This window comes from Serinus canaria, chromosome 4 (assembly GCF_022539315.1).
Source record: "Serinus canaria isolate serCan28SL12 chromosome 4, serCan2020, whole genome shotgun sequence".
Lineage (NCBI taxonomy): Eukaryota > Metazoa > Chordata > Aves > Passeriformes > Fringillidae > Serinus > Serinus canaria.
The window spans coordinates 44,005,514-44,030,821 of NC_066317.1; the positions used below are offsets into that span (position 1 = coordinate 44,005,514).

General features: G+C 41.1%; 1 protein-coding gene across 3 annotated transcripts in view; it reads right to left on the reverse strand.

The window, feature by feature from the left end:
* CRACD (capping protein inhibiting regulator of actin dynamics) overlaps positions 1-25,308 on the reverse strand; it is a 69,088-nt gene that overhangs the window by 19,843 nt on the left and 23,937 nt on the right. The window contains exons 1-2 of one of the 3 annotated variants that reach the window (XM_030239371.2): positions 18,183-18,359; positions 6,646-6,781 (exon numbers count right to left, since the gene is read on the reverse strand). In XM_030239371.2, coding sequence (XP_030095231.2) covers positions 6,646-6,765 — 120 coding nt within the window. In that variant the 5' untranslated portion in view covers positions 6,766-6,781; positions 18,183-18,359. Of the gene's footprint in view, positions 1-6,645; positions 6,782-9,095; positions 9,243-18,182; positions 18,360-25,308 lie in introns of those variants that run through there. The other 2 variants (XM_018926352.3, XM_050973516.1) reach the window with 2 other exon arrangements.

The following is a 25,308-nucleotide window of genomic DNA, read 5'->3' on the forward strand; positions in this document are numbered from 1 at the left end:
CCCAGAGATGGAGATGCACCAGTTTAAGATGGAAGACCTTTGAGAAGAGGCCATAATCCCTGAGAAGGAGCATCTGCTTTAAATTTCTTGAAAGTTTCAGTTAGACATATATTTCTGACACAGAACTATAAATCCTCTGTAGTTAAGAATTCCCTGTGCTAGCAGTTTGTGGATGATTGTTGCCTAAGGAGGATTATTTGCAATGCCAGTCATTAGAAGTCACAGGCATTGCATTTTGTTCTGCCATTGCACAGTTGTGACTAAACAGCCTTTTGAAAATCTCCAAAGATGCACTCTGGGCTCAGTCAAAGGACCTTGGTGTCACTTGGTTTGTTCAAGAAGACTTGTAATTTAGCAGCCAGAAACCACCATCTTGCTCTGAAATCTGTCACCCAGAAGCAGAAATAAACAGATGAACTTTCTGTGCCTGCACCTCCCACTTCCAGCCTTATTAACTCCAGTGGGCATTCCTGGTCCCTCAGTTTGCAGCTGAGAGACAAACATTTCCACAGCACTTACAAACCCTTCTCAACTCCAAACCAGCTCAGCTACCACACACTACAGGGGAGCTTTAAGACAATATCCAAGCCAAGTTTACCTCATCCACTTTTTTTTTTTTTTCCCCTGGAAGATTCATGAGGTTTCTATAAGATAGACAGTTTTTCTATTCACACACAACCCGGGTGGCTGTCGGTGTGATAGTGAGGTAAAGGGCAGGTCTGCACATCTAATACAGGCAAATCAATACCAGGAATTTAGGAAAAAATTATAAGTACTCATCCAATTTTTTAAATCTTTCTTGGTAACTGGACCATGACACAGCCCCACTACTATTTAATGCAAAATAATTTGCTAAAATGTGATTTTACTTAACAGACACCAGCTTCCCATTAATAACTTAAGGAATAAAGCTCCTAAGTAAAATTGTTCTGCGTGTCTGGCACCTGCAGCTGATAAAAAAAAAGCCCAGACTTTCAAAGCACTCTTTGCATTTGCATAGGAAATGCCACAGAACAAGTTTTCCATATTAATTGGCAAAGAGCCCAGATCAGGCTGTACATCTCCTCTCTCACTGCCATTTGTCTCTTCTGTGTACATGCCTACTTGCATGTCTTCTGCATTCAGGCCCCTGAAACCACATCATTCTCAGGGCTTCACGCCTGGACTGAATCCAGAACTGGAGCTGCAGAGCTGCTTACTCTCTTCAGTTAAAAATCATTAAAACAGAGTGTACTATTTCAGCTGATCCCATTCAAACAAGGCTTACAAAAATGCTGGTCATATTTCCCCTTCAACTCAAACGTCTGTTCTCCATATCTGCTTGCAATATAATGAAACTTAATTGAAATCAAGTTTTCTAATCATATGTAAATGGAAAATAATGACTTAATTAACACTTGTCCTAAAAAGAGGCATGCTGTTGAAATTCTGCTTGGTCCTGTACAGTCTGTCAGAATGACCCAAAAATCAAATGCCTTGGGAATACATGAGAACAGGGTGAGCCTATACCAACCCCATACTTGTAAATGCTCCAATGATTTGTGGCATCTGAGGAATTTTTATACAGTCCAACTTTGCTTAAAGAAATGGTTGTTTTGGTTTGGAAGTGTGACTGCTTTCAACTGTTGCTCCTGTGTTCTCATGCTGTGAAAGACAGAATAATTGTTCTCTATTCATTTTATCAACTCCACTCATGATTTCAGGCATTTCTGTTATATTCTCTCTTAAAATTTCTTTTCTAGGCTCAGAAGAGAGTTTACTTAATTCATGCTGAAGTATAGAAGTGAGTCCACTGCTTAATCCAAACTGGAACATCTGCAGCATATCTAGACAAATTAAATACCCCACATAAGCTTTTTTTAATCAAGGAGAAAATAAACCGGAAAGGATCATGTGAAAAGTTATATTGGTATAGCATTAGAAAATAATCCAGGTATAAAATTAACATGGAAACCTATAGAAAATTAGGAAAATAAAAAGAATTAGCACAGACGTTTTGGATACAAGATGCAGGGAGGAAATTATTTCACTCTCCATTGCTGAAGCAGCATGTGGTTAGGGGCATTACAGTTGTAGAAACTTTTTGGGAGAGCCCAAAATAGAAGAACGGTGAAGGAGCAAACTGTAAATGGACATCTAGAGATGTGTATTTGTAACAAATCCAAACATGAAAGAGGATTTTGATGTGCAGTGGCAATGGATCACTTACACATGCTCACGTGTAAAGAGAAGATTTTGTGGAGAGGCTTGAAGATACAACATCTGTGGCATTTGTCACATCAGTCTCTCCTAAAGCAAAGCAGATGCAAGGAAGGAAAATTTTCATTCCTTGGAAAGGAAGCTTATTTTCAGGGATTACTGTGATCATAGGAAAAAGAAGGTCTGCCCAAAAAATGCTAGAATGATTTAGAAAAAATGATAAATTCAGTTTATAAAGCAAAAAGAATTTTCAAATATGAGAAAACAGTTTGGCTGCAGTGGCACTAGAAAATATTGGCAACCAAGCAATTAATTGTAAGAAATACAAAGCTAGGCAATCATGAAGTGAAAATTCACTCCCAATTCTGAAAAATTCAGACCATCATGGTAAAAGATAATAGTTCTGAGGTTTGAAAAACAGTTTTGTAGCTTTGTTGAGATCTGGGCAATAAGAAACAGAAGATACATTAGGAGTGGCTGGTACAATATAAATGTGCAATGCACAGTGAGGAAAGCACTGGCTTGGTTTTAGCTAATGTATGCTAACGACTGAAACAAATGTAATCCAAAACTGTACAGTCATAAGGTCTGACAAGGAGAAAATTATACAGGTCATTCAGCATTACAAAATCAGGGAAATATGAATTTTAAAAATATCCCCTTTGCATTTGACGGAGAAGTTTGGATTCACAAACAATGTTTTCTCATAATTCATATCCATAAAATAAATAGGTGCTTTATAGCTTTACAGAGCAGAGAGGGTTTGTTTTAAACTACATGGCCACATGAAACAAAAAGAATGCAACCCAGTAGTTCCTAAAGGCCATAAGCCATATGTCACAGTCAATCTTTAATATTTCTTGCAGCTGATTGCTGCAGCTGCACAGATGTCAGATGACCCAAGATAATTTCAGAGAAGGCAAGCAGTGGAGAAGAAAGGCAGTAGCAGGGCCACACCATGGCATCATCACAGTAAGTGGGAAAGAATAGTGTAGACGCTTCAGGAAACCAATGTTTTAAAGAAGCTTCCATTTTTCTTGCTGCAGTTTTTATGAAAATGTGAAATAAAAACTCTCTTCTGTTCATTTGCTGACCATTTCTGTGAATATCAGAGGTAAGAAGAAGAGTTACAACTACAAAATATCAGGGAATTGTTTTAAGACTTTGATGGGAGGAGAAAACCAAACCAGCAACCTCTGGAAGGGAAGGATGTAAAATGAATCTCCAAGAGTTGGGTTGTGGGGTTTTTTCTGACACTGCTAGATTTACAGTTTAAACATTCCTTGTGTCTCATTCACAGCCCTGTAAGACAAGTAAAGCAACAGATCCCCAGAAACTAAAAGAGTTCAACACTAAGAGTACCAGTGCCTGTGTACCACCTCTTGCTGGGAGCAGGTTCAGGCTGGCTTTCTACCCTGGATCTTAAAAATTAGGTAATGATAAATCTCAGCAGTTCCAAAGAACAAGGAAAAGACTGCTTTTACAACACCAAATGGCTTCAGCCAAAGCAAAATAACTTCAGGATACGAAAGGGCTGCTGGAGGTTTATGAGAGGTCAGGCTTTTCTCAGCCTGAGTTCTAGCACACAGTTAAACCTTTGAACATGACCAAATCCATTTACAGAAAGCATGATAAGATGAATACTGCCAATATGAAAACCAATAAAACCAAATGAGAGCAATTCCAGAAAGAACTAATTTACCTTTCATGCATAATTAGAAAGAGAATTCCCACAATAAAGCAGCTGAACCAGTGCATGGGCTGGCCCACTGCCCAGAATGCTATGGAGTTTGCACCATTACACAACACTTTTTGTGGGTTCATCAACACTCTGAGGTTAGCAGAAATAAAAGACAAGAAGGAAGAAACACTTTGTTGATCCCCAGAATGAGATCCAGCACCATCAGTATCAAATGGCTTGCATTACTATTCTGACTTCAAAACCCTTTTCACCATGCTGACTCTTAGGTTTGTAAGCGTGGGGGCTTTTCCAAAAAAAGATTTAAGTTTTCCAGGAACACTTTCTGTACTACTTCTAAAAAAAAAAACAAACCTGAAAAGGGTTAAAATCTGCAGAGCTTTTGATCTCCATCTAGAATGCAGTAAGTTTAGAGTCAGCAATGGGCATGGAATCCTGGCAACAATTCTTTACCGAAGAGTACCTGCCAGGTAAGTGGAAATTGGAAGTGCTGTGCTTCCAGCCTGACATGCAAGCCTGGCAAAGCCACAGTGATGCTGGAAGCTGGCCACAGAATTGCCTTAAGGAGCAGAGAGAGAACTGCCTCCTCTCAATCCACTGCTTTAAGAAATACAGATGTTCCCAGCTGGAGTTAGCTTGCAGAAAGTTTTCAAAGTAGATAGAAGCTTTGTGTGTCAGAAGACGGAGCATAAACCTTTTCTGTGACTGCAAAATCACAGAGCAAACACTGGCTCATAGAATAGCAGAGAAAAAAAGGATGGGGTATGTAGGGCATAAAACCTTTAAACAGGAATGATAGTCCAAATAACTCATCAGACCTGGGACTCACCTCTAAGGTCAATTTAAAATGTGCAATGGGATTTTGGCATGAATTTTTCCTAAAAATCAGGGAGCAGTTGCAGAAATCATGGCTAGAGAAATGGGAAAAGTTACATGGTGGGCAGCAACTTTTGAAGATACAAGAAGTGGTCCCCGGGCTTTTACAGGGAGGATTTCCATGGGTTTACAAAAAAAATCCTGGACATTTAGATGAATGTATGACTGGTCTGTGTGAACATGTAAATGCTGAAAAATGTCATTTGCATTCCTTATGCATTCTTTTTCTGAATGAATAAGTGGCTCTCACCACCATCATCAGAGTTGAAAAATTAATCTGGTATGTTACAGGCTGGGTTCCAGCCACACTAAAATGACAAAAATGAACTACCATCATTCAGTTTTAAATAAAAAGGCAAGCACATTTTTTACATCAAGCAGCTGAAACAATATTGTCCCTTAAAACACATGCAATTAACCACACTAAAAAAAGGCTTATGCAAAGTTCACATGAACAAGAGAGACCACTGGATATTTATTTCGTGACTTTCAAGGGTGACATTTTGCTCTAATTTTCTTGATTAAGTATTTGTTTAGTGAACACAGTTTTTACCAACTGCATTAACTATACTTTTTCTCAGGTGGCTTAGTTTAGCAAAGGCACTAACTTCCATTGAGAATTTTAAGCTGAGTTTTGATATGAAAGAAAACACCTCTGGAAGTGAAAAATTATTCAGAGAAAAGCTAGTATATGGAGGCCAAGAAAACAAATCCAACTGAAAGGGAGGGCACAGCTCCCTGAAAGAGTTGGTGGGCTTTGTAGGACACTGCAGGACAGGACCACATACCTCTGGTCTTTACCTGGAGTCAGCAGTCATTTGAAATATAATGGTTTCCAGCCTGGAAAACAGCATGCACCCAATCTACCTGACCCAGGGAAATTTAAGCTGAAAGGCCAGCACAGAGGAATTGGAGATGTCCTAGCGTGGTTTCTACTTCAGAGCTCACCCACAGTCAGCACGGCTAGCACTGTGCAGGTGCTCTGTCTGCTGACAGCACCGGGCAGCAGGCAGGAACAATTCCATCCTGAAGGTCGGAGCTGTCCACTTTCAGGATCTCTCACTCGCTCACCAGGAGAGATGGATCATGGGTAGACTTCAGAGGTAAGAGAAATCAATGGTATTTTGCTAGTCATCCTCAGGGTAACAGCACTTGCACAGCATTAAAAATTCATCAGCATTTTGACAGGATATGCCAGCACCCTGAACAATAAAGTGCAACATGTTTCTGAAGGACAGCTCTCTCAAGGTCTAGAAAGGCGTAAAGCTGGGAATCTTAAAGATATACAGGGAGTAAAGCAAAAAATTAGCTTGGGCACTAATGGGAGAGTCCTGGAAAAGAAGGGAAAGCGAATTTAGAAGCAAATGACCAAGTATGTTGTTTATGCTTTCGAGAGATAAACAAATCCTCCTTCCATGAAAACCATTGAAAGTGCAGTGAGAAAAAGGAGGAAAAAAACATAATACTATAAACATATAATTAAGTTGGCTTTGCAAAGAAGTCTCACTCTGCATGCCATTCGCTACCCTCAACACAGCCTTCTTTTTTTTCTCTTATTACCACATTTGTAGGACTTAGGCATACAGATCAGGACATGCCAAAACCATGAGCTCAATTCAGATGAGTCCCACACATGCAGATGCTTCTGCAGACATGTTTACAGCATCACTGCTTTACCTTTCAAGAACAAAACCTGGAACCTCTGCAGACTATTTGAATTTCTTGCAATGGCTTTTGGCCAGAGAACTTAACATGGCTGAAAAACTGTCCCAAGGCTACAGGGAAAGCAACCATCTTTATACACATTTAACATGTTCTGGAGACCATTTTCCACCACATTTTAAATATTTTTCCCACTTGCAATTTCTTACCTGAAGAATTTTGACTTTTCCTAAAACGTTCTCCTGTGACATTGCTTGAATGGCCTGTTCACTCTCTGTTCTCCCATCAGGTATGAAAATACTGTCATGGGAATAAGCTCGACTGCCCATAGAATAATGGGAGGATCTGTTAAAAAAATCAGTCAACAAGTAAGTAAGTACTGCAATTAATTTGTGAGAGTGACTCTTCAAATCATAGTTGTCCTGCTGTATGGATTTGATGTATGGATTTCCCCCCCCACCCCTCCACCTCTTGCCTTCTACATAAAAGCTTTGTACATCCTCAGAGTAGAGGCATCAGAACACTTTTGGTTTTCAAAAGTTTAATGGAGGTGCACAATTCCTTTATATACAGTCTTCCTCCTTGGAAGGACCTAGAGTTGGGTGTTTGTAATAGGACTGTTGAGGAGTTCAACTGATTTTCCTTGCATGCCTCAAATCTGTTACTTTCAGGGTACAGACTAGATGGTGATGATGCACACCCTGCCAGACTGCATATCTACAAAAGTGCATTCATGCTTAGTGCCACTGCTTGGTGACACACTGTCACTCCTGGCCAAAGAAAACAGCAGGTGCCAAGCAAAGGGAGCTCTGTAACACAAAAAGAGGTGTTACAGTGCAGGCAGCCACTTCTACAGAGCTGCCTCCTTGAGCTGATTACTCAGCGCTTCCTACGGCCATGAGCACGACGACACTGACAATAAAAGGTTATCACCAAACCCCCAGACTGCTAAGAAGCTTGTTGCACCCAGCTGTGTGTCCTTGATTAGCCACAAAGAGCAAGAAATGCCCGTGTGCTGCTGCTGAACTGAGCACTGACGCCAAGGAGGAGGGTGTGTCACCAATGAACCTGTTCTATGGCTCTGACTGAAGTCCACAGGGAAAGGCATGAAATAAAAAGGGGTTTAATTTACCAGAAATCACTCGAATGAATTTAATTGTAAGAAAACTTAGGAAAAAAAAAGGCTAGTAGTTTTGGGGGCACACTGAGGCAAAAATGTATCTGTTTGAAAGTCATGTTTTGTCTCACCTAGAATATTCCATGGTAAGTGAAAAGACCATAATCTATAATCACGATAAAGCCATAATTTAAAAAACCAGAACAACTGCAAGGTCCTAAATCTCTCCTTTTAATAACCTGTTGGCAACTTTATAGAACCCATTTATAGCTTCAGAAAACAATCTGGAGGGAAAAAAAATAGTTTTGATACAGATCTATCAAACATAACTTTCTACATATGGTAAAAACATTATAAATAAGTATTTCAGCAAAAGCAAGGAAGTTGATACTTCCAGAGAAAGGCATAAGTAAAAGAACAAGAAAAATTAGGTTTCACATATTTAAGAAGATCAGTATATTATCTTTTCTGCCTTTTAAAATGTTCTAATTGTTCATGAAGTGTTCAAGATATTTCTATTCATACTTTGGAAACAAATAAATTGGGAATGTATTTACTACATTTTCATCTCATTTTTCCCTGAGGTATTTTAAGTAAAAACAATAATCTTTCCTTACAAAGGGAGAGTGTCATAATGGTTACATAACCCTGTTGAAACTGATCAGATGATAGACTATTCTTGACTTTTATAACAGAATTTCTTGGAAGTAACCTGAAAATAACAGGATAAAATGTCCCCCAAACTTTCTTCCTCTCTCTCATTTTTGTATAAAATACTTTTGCACTCACAAAATAATCAATGCAATTCAGGAGGGAGAACACACACAGTTCTCTGGATCATTTCATCCTCCATACAATCACAGACTAACTGAAAAACTTCTTTTAATCCAGATTAATATTTGAGCAACTGATTTATTTGAAACAAACCAACACATAAGCAGGCAAAGAGCTGGTCAATATTCCACAACACTTTTAGCCATGGAAGAAGAGGAACATTTAACTGATGCCATATTCTATGTTAGATTTTTTTTATATATAAAACCCACAATCCAATTGCCTCTGGCTGTTAAAGGTAGTACACCTTTAAAGTTTCTCTTAGAAATCTTTTATTAGAAACCATAAAACTATATTTCTAAACTGCTTCTAAAAAGGTTTCTATACAAAATAGACAGACTGTGACTCTGTACAGAGAGCTGTGGGAAATTGCATGGCACTGAAATACCTCTGCCTTGCTTGGCCAGCCAGAAGTCAACCAGTGAAGCACAATTTGAGAGGTGTCCCTTACACAGAGACAAATTCCTAGCAGGCCTGGAAATGAATGGTTTGGCATGAAACAGAGTGAAAGTTGGCTTTTCTCATGTAATTGTGCAGGTCTGTTTGAACTGAAAGGTCCATCATTGCACTCAACCAGGTAGAAAGGACACATGCCAAATCTGACAAACCAGCCCATGGCAAGCCCTCCTGCATTTGCCCTGCTCAGTGTGTGAGCCTGCTGCAGGTGCAGAAGGCAAGGCCAGTGGGAACTGGCTCTTTGCTATTTACCTTTGAGCTGAGAGATCTGCTGAGAATGCAGGTCCAGGTCATGTTGCTCTCCAGAGAGGATCCTCTCCCAAATATGTTTCCAGCTGTGCTGTGGCTCAGATACTTGTGGCTTTGTCTCACAGCTGCTCACTGTGCATACAACACCCTTCACTCCTTTTGTCCAGTGGGTTGGACTTCTCATACTTAAAATCAGACACCTCACGTATATTTGTGTTGTTTGTTACAACTAATTAGTAGGTAAGGGTTGCAATTCAGGCACCAAAGAGTTCAGTGACTTGTTTGGAAGCTGTTCATTACCTTACTAATGAATTGTTAGTATTGAAGTTGGGAGCAGCCAACCTGCAGCTTTGAAACTGAAGAGAATTTACCCGGAGTTCAAACCCCACAGCTGCTGTTGACCAACAGCAGGAATACTCTGACTGTAGGAATTGCCTGATAAAACCTGCACCATCTCTGAAATGGAAGAAAAGAACAAAAGAACTGCAGAGGTCAATTCTGGAGGGCTGCCTGGGGCATGGCTGTGAGTGAAAATCTCCCCCAACCTGCTGCTGACCTGAGGACAATTTTAGGAATCTAATCTCTCCTCATGCTTACAAACTTGCCAAAATTTCATTTAAAGCTTCCTTTGGGGACACCAGGTCGCATGAAGCAGCTTGGCAGCTCCATGAGACCTGCAACCTTAAGTACATAACCACTGAAAATCCAGCCCTGTCTTTGACAAGAGCCCCCAGTGGTACCAGTGGCAGGCTAGGACCATGCTAAGCATTTACAGCATCTCCAGCATTCTCCTAGACACCAACTGCTCTGCCTCTCTCTCTCTCTCTGTCTCCCCCCACCCTCATTACAAGGCACACACATTTTTGTTTCGTAACAAAAAGGAGGACTAGCATCCGAAAGGTTTTGTTTCTGTTTTTGCTTTCTTGTTGACTTGATAATAAAATATCCTCCAAATTGGGAGGACATGAAACAGTCACAAGAAACCTCACAGTGAATTAATGCCAGACTGCTCTCTACTCTATCCCTTTGCAAATATGCTGAATAGTTAAGAAGTGGGTGAATGAGCAATTCTGCTAGCCACATGTCCAACAACTGGTAAAAATAGTTTAAGAATTTTGTTTAAATATCTATGTAGGCTAAAGAACATCGGCAAAAAGATATTCACACATCATAGTAACCTAGTTTCTTTTACAGGCAGGCTTAAATAGCAGTTAAGGTGATTTCCAAGCTACTTGTACTTTCTGAAAGGTCTCTTATTTTACTCCCTTGGAGCCCACAATCCTTTCACATTTTCCCAGTTGTGAATTTGACAGATTATATCACAAAGGTCCTTTTTCCACTGCATTTTTCACTTTGCTCATGTTCTACTTTTGGAAAGACTGAATTTCTTTTAAGTCATAATACAGTATGAATAATTGAGTTTCCTTTGGTGCTACCTATCTCTGAAGCTTTTCTCAGAAGTCTTTATACAATAACATCCTCACAATCCACATTTACAGACTGTTCTCCCCTCAGTTAAAAGGAATATCAGGAATGTCAATACCAGGAGTGGATTCCAACAAATTCACAGCATGACAGAGATATGGACTACAGTCATAGCCATGGCTGAAGGTATTACAGTTTCAAACTTCCATATCACTTCCAAGAGATGTGGGAAAACAGGGGCATCAGTTTATGAGCATTTCTGTTGATAATTCCAGTGATGACACTTCAGAGGTTGTTTGTGCTGAAAATAGTTGAATCATCATCTGACTCACTTTCAGAAACCTGACTAAATTACATGAATTATGGATGTGCTATATCAAAATACAAAGCACTTTTAACAAATCCTTGAACATGTTCTCTCTGAAGATGTGTTGCAACCCAAATACCGTGTTTCAGTTTCAACTGCAATATACAAATTTTCAAAACTACTTTTTTAATAATGAGAGCAAAGTTAAATTCCATTTGCTCTTTATCCATTACTCATTCTTGCTGAGGTGTCTATGTATGGTAAGAAAATAGGAAATGTGAAACAAATCTCTCCCATAGAATGGGACCACCCTGAGCCTACAGGAAAAGTCCTACTTCTCTCCCATGAAGTGCAACAAACAGAGACCCGCTTTGGACCCTCCCTCAGCCATCCACTGCTATGGATCTATTTAGGATGTGATTTTCCATCAGTTCTAGGTACCTCAAGTCAGGGCTGGGTGAGGTATCACACTCCCTTTATCCTCCTCTCCATGTGTTCTCATCACCTCTTTTGTGCCTTACCAGTGATCACCGTTCACATGAAATCCCCCCAGAAAATCAGAACCCAAAAATCCACACAAATTCCTGGTTCAGTTGAGCAAATCCTGACACAAGTTTCCATACTAGCTGTCTAGAGAGCTGTTGGAAAGAGTCAGACACCAATCAACATTTACTGCTGTGGGACTGCACCCTTAACCATATCAGAGCTCGTGCAGGGACACTTTTGCACAGAGTGCAACATCATTGTATTGACACTGGTGGCTGTGAGTTTTTAGACCCCATCTTTCTCCAGAGCTATTTCTTCTCTCAAAGACAAATGTGTGATCCTTTAAAAAGGAGAAGCTTTTCCAGAAAGGAGTACTGGGACCTCAGCTCTTATATAATCCCATGCTGGTGCATTAGCGGAGTACAGAAATCTGACACCACCAGTTGCCTCTTTAGTGTGTCATAAATGTTCCTCCCACTCTGGTATTAAAGAGTTAGAAATAGAAACTGGAAAATAAAGGGAAAGAATGAGTTGTTCTGTTCTTTTATGTTTGTAGAGACTAAGTCCAAAAAACCCAGAGTCTCATGACTTTCACTCTTGTAGATTTCCATTAGAAGCCAATTCTGTAGTCGTTAAAGATCAAAGCCAACTTTTTAACATAAAGCCATTTTTAAACAATAAAAAATTTAAAAAGCATGCAAAGCAAGAATGAATTTGGTTTAGCCAGGTATTGACCCTTCACATAATCTCTTCAAAGGAAACTGAGAACCACTTCCCAGAATATTGCCTGAGGGAAATGACAAGTGCAGTGATAGGTTGCCTCTACTTGATGTTTTGTTTTAAGAAAGAAATCTGATTCAACATTTTGCATCTCCCATGAATGTCTCCAGGGCAGCCAGAGATGAAAAACATAAATTGCAATTTCTAGTCATTCCAGAGATGCATTAACACTGTAATAGAGGAAAATGGATTGCAATTCTGAGATGTATTTTTAGTGTCCTCTTTTTCGTCTGCTGGAAAGAGAGTTTTGGTTCTAAGTCATGCCTGGATGGGGAATATTGTTCGTGCTGCAACATGACTCTGAGTTAGAGCTGTGCTCAGACAACACATGACTTCATTGCATTAACAAACCCATAAACATGGGCCTCACAGTCTGAAAAGAGAGACTTTTTCATCAGGGAATCTTGTTCATGAAGTAAACTTAGAGATAATTTCTGCATTCATTCTAGATATACATTCATATCACCTTCAGGAACCATTGAATTTCAGAGCACTAACCCTGGGAAAATGGCACAGTGCCCCTGTTATGAGCCATCCAAGTCCCACTGATGCCAGCCATGAGCTGCGCAGCCAGGCTCAGAATAGCCCTGCTCTCTTCAAAGATATCACACAGCTTTATCTTAATACAAAGCTCCAGTCTGCTGTCATCAAGGGACCTGGAACCTATGAACTTAGCATAATTTTCTTTTTCTTAGAAGTAGAGATCAAGCTTAGCTTTAAGCAGCTGATGCATCATGCTAATAAGATAACTAAAATTATTATAATTAGGGCCATAAAATTAACCATGGGAAGTATCAAGGCCCTGAGTGCACTAACAAGCTCTAATGTCCCTGATCAGCCTCATCTGGAGCCTCCACCTGCACACACGGGTCCAGGAGTTCTATTTAAGATCACACTTGAGGCTTTGGTCCCTGCCTGAGCCACGCTGGAGAAGTGCTGGTCTGCAGCTCAGACAAATCTGTGCCTGGTCACGGGGATCTTTGATCCACACCTCAGTTTGCAGACCATTTTCCTGGCTTGCCCTTGGCCCTGCCTTCTCAGCTGTGGAGCTGCAGCATGACCATGGACCCCTCCTGCTCTGGGATCCCATTGGTGTCCTGCTTGCCTCCCCTGAGGGAGTGGCTCTGCCTTTCCTGCTGCCTGGCAAGAAGGTAATTGGGTGGGACTACATAGCTCTCAACAAATTAATTTCATGTAATTATTCATTAATTGTCTAATCTCAGAAAGTGTCAGCATGTGCAAAGAAAAGCATGACCCTGGTTTACAGTAATTCTGCAAGTGGATCCTAGTGCAGCTTGAGGATGTGAATAATTCAGCAGTTAGCATAAAACTATGCAAACTAATAAAAGGAACAGGGCTCTAAACAGTCCACCTTCCACATTTGACCTGACAATCCACTGCATGTGACACTCTTTTGTCAAATAGCAGCATAGGTTTACACAAAATTTGCCCTGAAATATGGCAAAATGTACAGAAAAGGAATTGAAAAGCCTACATGAGCCTTAGCAGGAGTAGGTGTTATATAGAAACTGCATTTAGCTGATAAGGAAGGCAAGGAAGAGGAAATAGGACAGTACATTATATTACAGGTGACAAATCTGTTTTATCTAGAGCCCTGCCCTAGACCTCACCAGCTGCTGAAAATTACAGTTGCCATGCAGAATCCTGAAAGGAAATGAAGTACGTGATGATTTGGAGGGGGAGTGAAACAAAAACATCCAAAAGGGAGGCAAGGGAGAGGACAAGTGGGCAGAGATAGCCTAACCTTCCAGGAGAGTACAGCAAGACAGCCTATGTGATAGAAGTGAAGACCAGGGTGAAAACAGTTCTGGGATTATTGAGGTGAAAATGAAGCTGGTCTTAGGGCTGAGGAGAAAAGACCAGTTAAAAAGGAGAAACAGAGCAGCACCTGGTATGAAATGTCAACACTGGCAGAAACATGCTCTACTGAAGGCTCTCAGGATCCTATACAAACTACAGGCAGCCTAGCACTCAAGTAGCAGCTGGAAAAACAAAAGGCAAGCTAAAGGCATTTACTGCAAATTTCTACCAAGTGATAAAATTGGAGCAAGTAGTGAAATGTCCCAGATCATACACCTGAGAAGAAAGCCTCTGTAGCACAAAGACTTCAGCAGGCTCGTAACAGAAGGGAGGAAGTCAAGAACTTGAGGTGCCAAGAAAAGCTAAGGTCAGCAGAAATACTGAGTGTGATGTTAGCCTTATGTTCTTTCAAGACACCAGGAACCACTTCAGGAAGGCATTCCCAACTCCTCTGCTCTGGGCACATGCTGCTGAGTACACATCAGAAATGGCCATTCATAGGGTGCTTGTGGCTCCTATTTCTGTGCAACTCGGCTGCAATATAAATTACAAAAAGAGAGAAAAAACTCTAATTTCACCAAAACCTGTAATAAAATTTGTTTTACAAAGCCATGCAAATGGAAAAGTGCAGCCATAACCTTTTCTGTTCTGGAACATCCTCGACATGCCTCATAAACCCCAAAATAAGAACCTTTTCCCAGGTGCTTGCATGTCAGCTGGCACAAGCAAGGAAAATCCAAGCTTGTTTTTTGTCTAAAACAAAATTTCTTACAATGCCCCTATGTTGCTTTGCTCTGCTTGGGCTTGAAGAGATACTTGCTTAAATCAGAGCTCTGATCAGGTGAAATCTTCAGGAGAAGGTGGACACCAAATACCACAGCAACAAGGCACTTGCACTGGAGTCAGGAAGGCACTGGAACTGAGGCACTTAGAGAGGAAATTAGGACTGGCAAATGCCAGTTGCAGAAATGCAGTTAATACACTGGGAAAAAAGATACCCCGTGTATGAAAACTGGATGTGACAGAGAGAAAGTTTCTTGGGAGCTCTTTGAAACTCCAAGTGGGTAGACAGATCACTTTTTACTGTTGATCTAGATTGCTTCACACAGAACTGCACAATGCTGTGAGCAAAGGGGTCCCATCTTTGTGGCAGTCACTGTCAAGACACTGAAGTTCGCTCAGAAACTTTTTCCTGGAAGACCAATGTTGTCACATTTGAGTCCTAAACACCTGACAGGTCTAATTCCAGGTCCTTTGAAACACTGCATTCAGCCTAAGGAGAGGTACTCTACTGTACCCCAATAAGAGAAATTTAATTCCCCACTGCCTCTGCACATCAAGCCACAATGACAAACTTTAGTAGGGCACTGTACAGGTTCCCTTTCAGGTCTGTCTTCACAATGCTTGCTCAGAAGTTGCGTATTTGTCAACTGTGACAAAAAAGACAAATATAAAGTCTTTTAACATGCCAAATCATAGCCTTAGAACAGAAGCTTCTGGAGACTTCAGTGAAGCTCCACAAACTTGTGGTGATTTCTTGCAGTCAGCACTTCTATCTTCCAGCCCTTATGGTTAGGACACAAAGTTAATGAATACAGTTTTAATTTGTAAACTCAAGAAGGGCAATATAGAAACAGGAAAAGGAATTCCAGGCAGAGCAAGACAAACTGCAGCAGGAAACCTCCCACCTGGGTATTGCAAAATAACATAGATGAATAAAGAAGTTGAAGTGTGCATACATGAGGATACCAGGCAAGTTATTTGCATCTGATGAATCCAGGATGTAAGAAAGGATGGACAGGCAGATCTCTCAGGCTGCTTCCAACTCAGCTAGTCAATCTACACCACATGGAGATTACCTAAATTGCCCTGCTCCGGGCACGTCTGCATCAGCCAGTCAGCACAGCCTCCATTGGAGAGTCAGGTGTTAGCTGTGAGCTGGCTTGTAAGCCAATACAGCACTGGGTGAAATACTAGCTGAGCTCTTGGAAGCAATACAGATGTCTTCCTCAGCCTACACTCATTCATTTGCTTGTCTCTACCTTCCTGAAGCAGCTTCCTCCCTTAATATATTTTCAAAACAACCATCTCCTCTCCCCAAAACAAAGCTAAATGTCCCCAGAACACATCTGTAGATAACAAATTCATGTGCAGGCTGAGGAAAAAATATAGCTTATTAAAGGAATGGGAACATCCCTGAGCTTTTCTTGCAAAATTGGAACTTTTATTAAGCTTTTTTTAACATACAGTTGTTGTACATTCTTAAAGAATTTAAAGCAAATGGTTTTACAGAACTGCTCAGGATTTTGCTCATGTACATATACTACTGGTTATTTGTATTTGCTCTAGTCTGTTTCTGTATGAATAGTGGAAAGTATGGCAATGCATTTACTGTTAGATAACTTGTGAACAATGATGTGTATTATTTTAGTTAGACAGCCTATCTATGAACTCAATTCATAAATGTTTGAAATTACAGGAAAGGCTAAAAATATAACGGATGAAAGACATTGAAAACAGACTGGAGTGGCCAAACTAAGCTATGAAAGCAATTGAATGCATTGCACTGAACACTTATGCTCGTTGCAAAATGAGTAACATGGCAAAAACTACCTACAAAGTGAAAATTATCATCAAATCCTACCCACACTTGCACCATGAAAACCAACATGGAAAACAGAGCTTTGATTGAGTATTCCTAGCAGGCCAAAACCTCTTAGGAATCACAAAAAGAAATGGTCCACTTGAGATGAGACATGGGACCCTTCACATTCGCTAATCCTCTCTGATTTAAATTGTACAGTCTGATTTTTCCACCAGAAGCTAACTTTTAATGCTTTTGTTAATTAGAAAATGTAATAGGTTTAAAAATGCAAACATTTAAGAGTCTCAGACAAGGTCTGCCACACCTTCATGTCACTGCTGAGGAGCAGGACAAGTTCCCATATCACTGTTCCCATATCACTGTTTGTTTCTGGCTGCAGCACTGCATTTTCAGCCATGCCAAGTGGGAAATGCCTGATAGTGAGATGATGCCATTTAGTTTGCTTGTGAGGGAAAAGGCACTAAAACCTCCTCCAGTGGCCTGGCATGGTGCACTCAGCTAATGCATCACAACAGGGTCAGTCACACCTCCAACTGCAGCGTGGCTTTCTTTGCTCAGTGCTGTTTTTCTGAAAAAGCTGGGACAAGCAAAGAGGTATACAAAACCACACCACAAAAACCAAAAGGAAACCTGGTACTCAAGGAATTTCACAGAATGGAAAAAAAACCCAGAGTGAAAAAATCCCCCAAATAAATAATTTTTAAAATCATGTTTTCATAGGCACCATTAGAAATACTGCTCAGGGTGACGCTTTGGATACACATTTCATTCTTGAGTAGAGGAATTTGGAATAGTTTTTTACCCTTTCAGAGTTTTTTGTTACACTTCCAGATACACTTCCCAGTGGAAACAGTTCCTTTTCTTCCCAAACATCAAGCTTTGATCAGGAGTCAGCTAACCTCTCTGAGATGAGCCATTGGAAAGTGAAATTGATATTACTGACAATAGCAGTTTGTGCATCTGGTCTTGGGGCTTTGCTGCTGTTGGGGGTAAGGGTTTTTTTGTTGGGTTTTGTTTGGGTTTGTTTGGTTTGGGTTTTTTTTCCTGTTCCTAGTTAGAGGTTGCTGACTTGTTCACTCTGTACAATTTCTTACTTCCACCATCCCCACAGAAAATTCCCATACTGCCCTTCTGTCATCCTCCATTGTCATTGAATATGACCTGATTTTCAGGTGCCTCATATATTCAAATTGGTTCAAAATAAAAGCCGACTGTTCTTTGACCCAAATTACAATGCAAAAATTATTTGGGATACAGTGAAAAAGGATGTGTCTGTCCCAACTCCAAGATACCACCTTGCAGGGAAATGTATGCAATGAAGTGTCTACAACAGCCAGTTCAAGTTTCTCTTTTCCCAGTTTGAAAAACAGGGGTGCCACTAAAACCTCTGCTCTGTGTTAAATCACAGAGCTGGATTCAAATTAATTTCTGCTTCCCCCCGGGATTTCTGATTTGCAGAGCAGCACACGTGCCCCTTAAGCAGCGAGATTTTGAGGTCTAAAGCAGCAGGTGTCACGTTCCGAGGAAGGAGAGATGCACACGCCTCAGAACAAGCAATGTACAGATCGCTGCCAAATCAGCAGCGGGAGAACTGAGGTTTAGCCCCGCCAGAAGCCGGGGGAACACGCAGTGAGTGCGGGGCTGGCAGCAGCTGCGGGGCACTCACCTCAGCCCGCCGCCCGGCTCCTCATCCGCCGAGAAGGTGCCGTCGCAGAGGTTGCCGAAGGAGTGGCTGGGCTTCAGCTTGGGCTCCTCACACTCTGAGGCGGGCTCTCTCTTCTTCCTCTTGCCGAAGAGCTTCTTGAAAGGCTGGAATTTGCCTGCCTTTTTCTTGTCTGCAGATGAGAAGAGAGAGCGGCGGGGCTGAGGCAGGGCGCCCGGCGGCTCCGGGCAGCAGCAGCGGGGGCAAAGAGCGAAGAGGCGGCAGCCCGGAGCAGCCCGGCGCTCGCCATGGGAATGCCGGGCTGCAGCCTCCTCTGGAACGCGTCACACTGACAAAGCAAGGGCAGCAGCCTTCAAACCTCTGCCCTTGGCTCTAAGGATCTGCAGCCAAACATTTGGATGGATAATTTAGCAAAGCCAGAGCGTAACGCTGCAGTGGGTTTAGGTTTTATATCACAGTTTTGAGCATTTTACCAACAGACAAACACTCCTTTGGTCACGTCCCTTTGGAAGGGGCTGGACCCTTTGCTTTGAATTGAAAGCAATAGAAAACAAACAGCTGTGTTTTAGTTATGTAGCCCCATAACTAGTTATTTACAAGTTATGCAGGTCAATTTACAAATGAACAAAGAGAAAAGGATAAATTTCTTCTGGTTTGTACTGGGTTACTTCAATAAACATCCAGCTTTATATCAGCAAAGTCAGTACATTGCTCTGACTTTTTTTCCCCACAAGTAACTGAGGACAGAATTTGGCTGAGCTTTTCTTCCTTGAGACACTGAAATTTTCAAAGCAACACCAAAAAAGCACAGCAAAACCACAAAACATACATGAAGACAGGAACAAGAAATAAAAAGGTTAACCAGAAAAAAAGTAACCTCTTTTCTTCTACCAGTAACTGGAAAAAATAGAGGCAGCTTCAAACTGCCATCTCCCCATTTATTAAAAAGAAGTACCATGTCTTTCTTGTTAACTGCTGTCAAGAATGGGTTAATTTCTCAGGGCTTTGATGAATCAGAGAATACATAAAAGATAATAACTGTTAAAGCACTGTATTCCTTTTAGGCTTTATCTCAATTTTACATTAAATCTACTTAAAACAAGGTAGTAAGGTAGTTTTTTCTTTGTTTGTTTTTTTTTTTTTGTTCGTTTTTGGTTTTTTTGGTTTTTTTTTTTTTGTTTTTTGGGGTTTTTTTTGTTGTTGTTTTTGTTTTGTTTTGTTTTTAACCCCAGCATTCAGCCTCCTATCATAATCTAGTTTGAGAAGCATCATGTTGTAATGGTGGCAAATATTTTCATGAGCTAATTACATTCCTGTGTATGCTTTCCTCGCAGGCTGTGTGCATACTGCCTCAGCGTGCTCTGCTCTTCCTGTGGGCTGGGGCTCTGCAGAAAACCCTGGTTTGGTTGCAAAGTACATGCATGGAAGAACTTATGACCAGGAAACCTTGAGTATCTTCTGTAGTGCAATAGCATTCTTTAGTTCCACCTTGGGTTTTACACTCCCCTCTGCTATCCTTAAGCAGGGTAAAGCCACATCTGGGTAACACACCTTTGTAGTCACTGGAGGAGCCTCTGCAGGGTTTTTAGAGGGAAGAAATGTGCCCAAGCATATCTAGACCTGGCTACTTCCAGTGGTTTCCAAACTAGCAGAGTACCAGAGAGCCCAAGTTGAACCCAGCATGACATCAAACTTACACACAATTCATCTATCTGCACCTGATTATGGATGAAGTAAGAAATCTACACTGAAAGCACAAAGACACAAGAGATAGTAATCCTGCACTTCCTTTACAGATCCATAAGAAGTTCACACAAATGTAATTCTTCTTTCTGAGCAGTCAGAATACACAGCATTTATGCGGATTCATTAGAACATCAGGTATCAATGTAGCAGCATAAAAATGAAAAGCTGAATTATGAACTTCAAATTCAGGCCCAGCATCAGAACTTTCAGGTCCAGAATCACTGACTCCCAATAAGCAGATGAGAAAAACAACAACTGGAGCAACAGTTTTACCAGTGTAGAAGAAAAGGGGATATGAAAGATTACCTGTCTCCCAGCCCTGCTTTCCAAAGCAGAGCAATTCGCATCTCCAGCCAGACCAATTGCTTGCTGCTCAGTTTTGACTTTAGATACGCGTAGAATGTATTTATATGTATTAGAATATATTCCTGTATGAAACCCCTAAAAGACAGGCAGGCAATCATGCAGAGAAAGAGAGAAATTATTGCTCTTGGCCACAGCTGCCCTGCGCCCTTTATGCACTTCAGAAACCGACTGCAAAAATCTAATGGTAGAGCATACAGGACCAAAAACATCAGTATCAGACACAAGATTGGGTAGAAGAGCTATTTGTTCAGAGTTCTCACCTCGCTTGTTTCCTCAGCTTTCTTCAAAAGGGAAAGCTGCATTATGCCAATTTTGCTGGTTAATGTAATTTACTGCATAAATCAATGAAACGACAGCATTTTTTAGAAAAGGTTCTCACCATGTCATTCATCCACATTACTCTAGTCCCCTCCTCTTTTTGAGATCTTCAGATATATCTGTGGATTGCCTCATTGACTCTAAATCTACAGTACTGATTCACCAACTATGAGTCTAGTGTTGAACAAATGTAACAGGTCAACACAGCTTTCATTTCATCAAAATGGGTGAAAACCAACACACTTATCTGCAGCCAAGATTTGCTTTTCCCCACGTGACTTAACATGTCCCTTAGCTGTTTCCTTGCTGCACACCCATCATCACAGCTGTCACATTACTAACCATGAATTCTTTAAATCAGGCTTTGTGACTCATTGTGAAGCCAGAGAACACCCTGCCCTGCACAGGCTGCACATGCTGCTCTCCATCCTGCCAGGTTTCTAAGGAGGGAATGCCCGACCTCTAAGACAAAGTCTGTTTATGTAAACTTTTCACAAGATCTTATGGAGGAAGATGTGGGATGATACTGCAGAGTGAAATGCTTCCTGTAACAGTAAAACAAGTACAGAAAGTATTCCAAACATCAGCAATGCAGCAGATGATTCTTTGCACAAAAGCCTTTTGAGTCTGTAATTCTCAAACACAACTCATCCCTTCTGTCCATCTCTACTGCTGAGAGAAGAAAGTGGGATAGGAAAGGATGAAAGCTGGGACATTCAGTGGTGTCAACTTGCAACAAGGACAATTGCTGGGAGAGCCAGGAAACAAGTCAGCTTACATATGCCATTTGCTTCTCTCCTTAATCACTTTAATGGAATCTTACAGGTCCAGCCCCAGGAGACCAGGGGAAATAAGCAATTAAACCTTTTTTCCTGTCTGTTTGACAAGTCTATCTTGTTCAAATCACTGTAAACAGTTAACAGTAAACCAGTTTTGAATCACAGAATCACATAAGGTGTGAAGGCGACAGATAAACAAGGCTGGATACACTAGCTAGGATAACACAGCACATATGGCAGGCTCTCCCTTCTCAGATACCAGAAGAGTAGCAGAGCAGATTAGAATAATCTGTAACCTGTCATATAATTTGTCAGATGCACAGAGACTTGCAGTGTGTAACACAGAGCCAGTTAAAGCAAAGAGAATTGGCATCACACAGGCAGCACATGGTGCCTCCACTCCCGATGAGAGAGGGGAGCAGCTCCTCCTCTCGCAGTCTCTCTTTGTGCTCTCCAAGAAGGATGAAGGTGGGTGCAATGGCCTTTCCTGCCAGGAAATCAAGCACAGCCTTTGGACTCCAGCTGGCAAAGTCTTATCAGCATGCCAGCTGACAATTCCCCATAAAATAGCTTGCAGTTAAACTTCTCAATTCCATTAAGATTCCCAGGCTGTGCCCCCCTTCAAAAACAGCACAGAATCCTCAACACAAGCACAGGCCAAAGACTTGACTACCATGATTATAGAGGGAAGAGATTTAAACTATTGGAAAGGGAGTGAGCAGCGTATTCCAGACAATAGGCAGGGGTGGGGTTATGCCACTGGATGGGATACAGGACATGTCAATGTCCCTGGAAATATCTGAAAAGTAGATTTCAAGCAAAGCAAACTTAACTCAAGGAACAGAAAGACTCCCATAATCCAAGAAGAGACACCAAAATATTGAACAGGGTGTCCATTCCTTGCACCTTTTCCTATTTGCTGCAGTGCTGGGGGCACTCACAGCAGTGTGGCTGAGGAAACCTGGAGGCAGGTTGTCTCTGAGCAGAGCTAACCAAGCACATACATCAGCTGCTGGGTAGAATAATGATTGTTGAGGGGAATTAAAAAAAAAAAAAAAAGAAGTGCGATTCATATTGTCAATCTGAATTTTAAGTCTTTATGACCAAGATTTTTCAAGCCCCAGTTTTGAGATGGGATTTGTAAACATTTCACAGATTGTTTTTGCTCATTGTATGAAATGCAGCACCTGTCTATGACACTTCTCATAGTATGAAATATTGCACAGGAGCTGTCTCCAAAATTATGGTTCTTTGTTAGTGAACTTAATGGCTTTAAAATAAGGTGTAATAAACTAGATTAATGAGAACATGAATTATTTAATGGAATAGGTACTTCTATAATGAATTTAGGGAATGGAAATCCATATAGATGTAGCATTAAGAACTGCGTGGCAGAGAGGACAGGTGGGTAACTGGGCTGCAGGCACAATACAGCAGCCAAACTGGGAAAGGAGACTAAAAGGTGTTGTTAAGAGGGTAAATTGACTGACATTTCTCATTGCATCTGCCATGGTACACATTGCCAGTATCACTGGCAATGTGTTAAAAAAACACCTTGATTTCAAGCTAATGGTATGCTTATTGATGCTCTTTTTAAAATATCTCAGATGTATCCACTACAATAAGCACTGCCCTGTTGAGCCCTGGGTTGGATGGGCATCTGCAAAAAGTTCTTTGCTTTTCAGGTCCCCACCAAAAAAGCTGCCTTCTCTCCCCCTTGCCCAGCTCTAATGGCATAGAGCTTCTCTGGACAAACTAGGATTGGCACTTGCTTCCAGCTTTCCCACCTACTCCACATCTCAGTGCATCCATTTCTGTGGGACACCAGAAATGCTTGGTTTTGCTGATAAATTTTCAGCGCTCCCTGGAGAAGTGTTTCCACTCCTCCAGAAAAAGGAGGAGTGGAATAAATTGTTTGGGATCAAGGAGGAAGAGAGCAGGCTTTGCTCTGCTTAACCATGTTCCCATATTTTAAAAAAAGGTGTGAGCTCCTGTACCCGTGGTAGCACATCTGATTTCACAGTGAAAATTGATTTCTGGACACTCTGCCTTCATGACCTGCCCTCAATCCATTGCCCTCTCTTCCATAGGTAGCTGGGATTGACAGGTGGACACAGTCCAGATATACAAAGCAGGCACAAACACAAAAGAACCCAAGGAAATATTTAAGAGAGCACACAGGGAATAAAGACTGACCAAAAAAAAAAAAAAAAAAGACTGATGCTTAGATTCAATAAAGTAACTTCTTAGAAATGGGCTCACCTCTGTGAGACATTTAGTGATAGCACATAACAGTCATAAAGCTGACAGTGTGCAATAGTCCCATGCTGACAGAGATAATATCACCTGACATAACATCAATACCTGAGAAACATTAAATGAAAACAAGATTGAGAGGTATTGAAGGCATCAAATTGGTGTAGTCACTATGGTCTAATGAAACACCTAGGCAAAGCAAAGGAAAAATAGTGGGCCATTACTTGCCTGTTTTTCCAAGAGTATCAGGTGATCTTACAAGAGATAGTATTTCTTGCAAACCTTGCCCCAGAGAGGATGGGGTATTCTTGGATTACCTGATATAAACTAGTAATACTACCCAAAGTATCCATAACACAGCAAGAACGAATCTTACTTTCCAGAAACATTTCTTTTCCCTTGCCATCTACAGAAGCAAAAGCATTTCCACAAAAACCAGCCCATTTTTTGGTTTTTTGTCCTCCCAAAGACCATATTTTCCACAGAAACCATATGTAGCTGAGACAGTCAGCTGTTAGGAGACACTTATGAACCATCATAATAGAGTCCATTAATGCTCAAGCAGCATATAATATGCTTTCTCATCCAGAGCAAGGAAAGAGCTATTTTGAGACTTCTCTTGATATACCAGGAAAGACCTCTTGAAGGTAAAAGGACTTAATCTCCACAGTATGAGGTTTGGCACAGTGCTCTTTAAAAGCAACAAAGAAATATGAATGAAGAGGAGGAGTAAACAAAATTTTCAAAATGTTTGGATGACAAACATTTCTTCTTAAGAAGAAGAACTAGAACTGAGTAAATATCCACTTCTTCAGTCTCCTTTTCTATGGCAAAATTCTCCTTTCATTTCTGAGCTCCTGTTCTCCTCTTTTCCCCACCTTTTAATCGAAGACTTCAGAGCCCGTCCTTGTATTTCTGTGCCTTCTATTTTCATCAAGCATCACAATGAGTGGTCCTAGAGGTCAGAAAGCCTCATTCACCCAACCCTTTGTTTTAACACTGACATTCTGCCTTCTCAATCCATCCCACTGCCATTCTTGGGCAGCACCTTAGGGACAGAGAAGACACTGCCCTCCAAAAAACACAACCAGACTTGGAGCAGGGAGCTCACTTTGGGAATGTGTGAGGTAGGCTGGGGACAGCAGAGATCCCATCAGGGAAGACAGTATGAGAAAATCAGTATAAACTTCAGGAGCAAACCCTACTGTGGCCCAGGAGTTCTCTTCTTCCAGGGGAAAGCTCCAGTTACAGGCTACACAGTGAGTAGCCAGAGGGTGTAAAAAAAGTTAGAATTCACATCTGAGGACAGTAAGAATGGGTAGTGGAGTTCATAGCCTTGAGGACATCTGGGAAAGGGTTAAGCAAATGCAATAGATGTTCCCAAGGTGCTGGGCTGCACTGCAGAACATACCTGATAAGATAAAACCTGCTTATTAAAGCTCTGGGTGCAGTGATGCATGCGAGACTCTTAGAAAGGAAGAGACCACAATAGCTTCTGATTCACCAACTAAATGTTACATAACAGAAGGGAGAAAGCTTGGTTTTACTAGTGCAAGGCTTACCAACTCAAGTTATTAATGATGGGACATCCTTTTTGGTGTGCTGGGTTTTATCTGAGGTTTCCAGAGCTGATTCAAACACTTGGTGTCAATGCAATTAGGAGA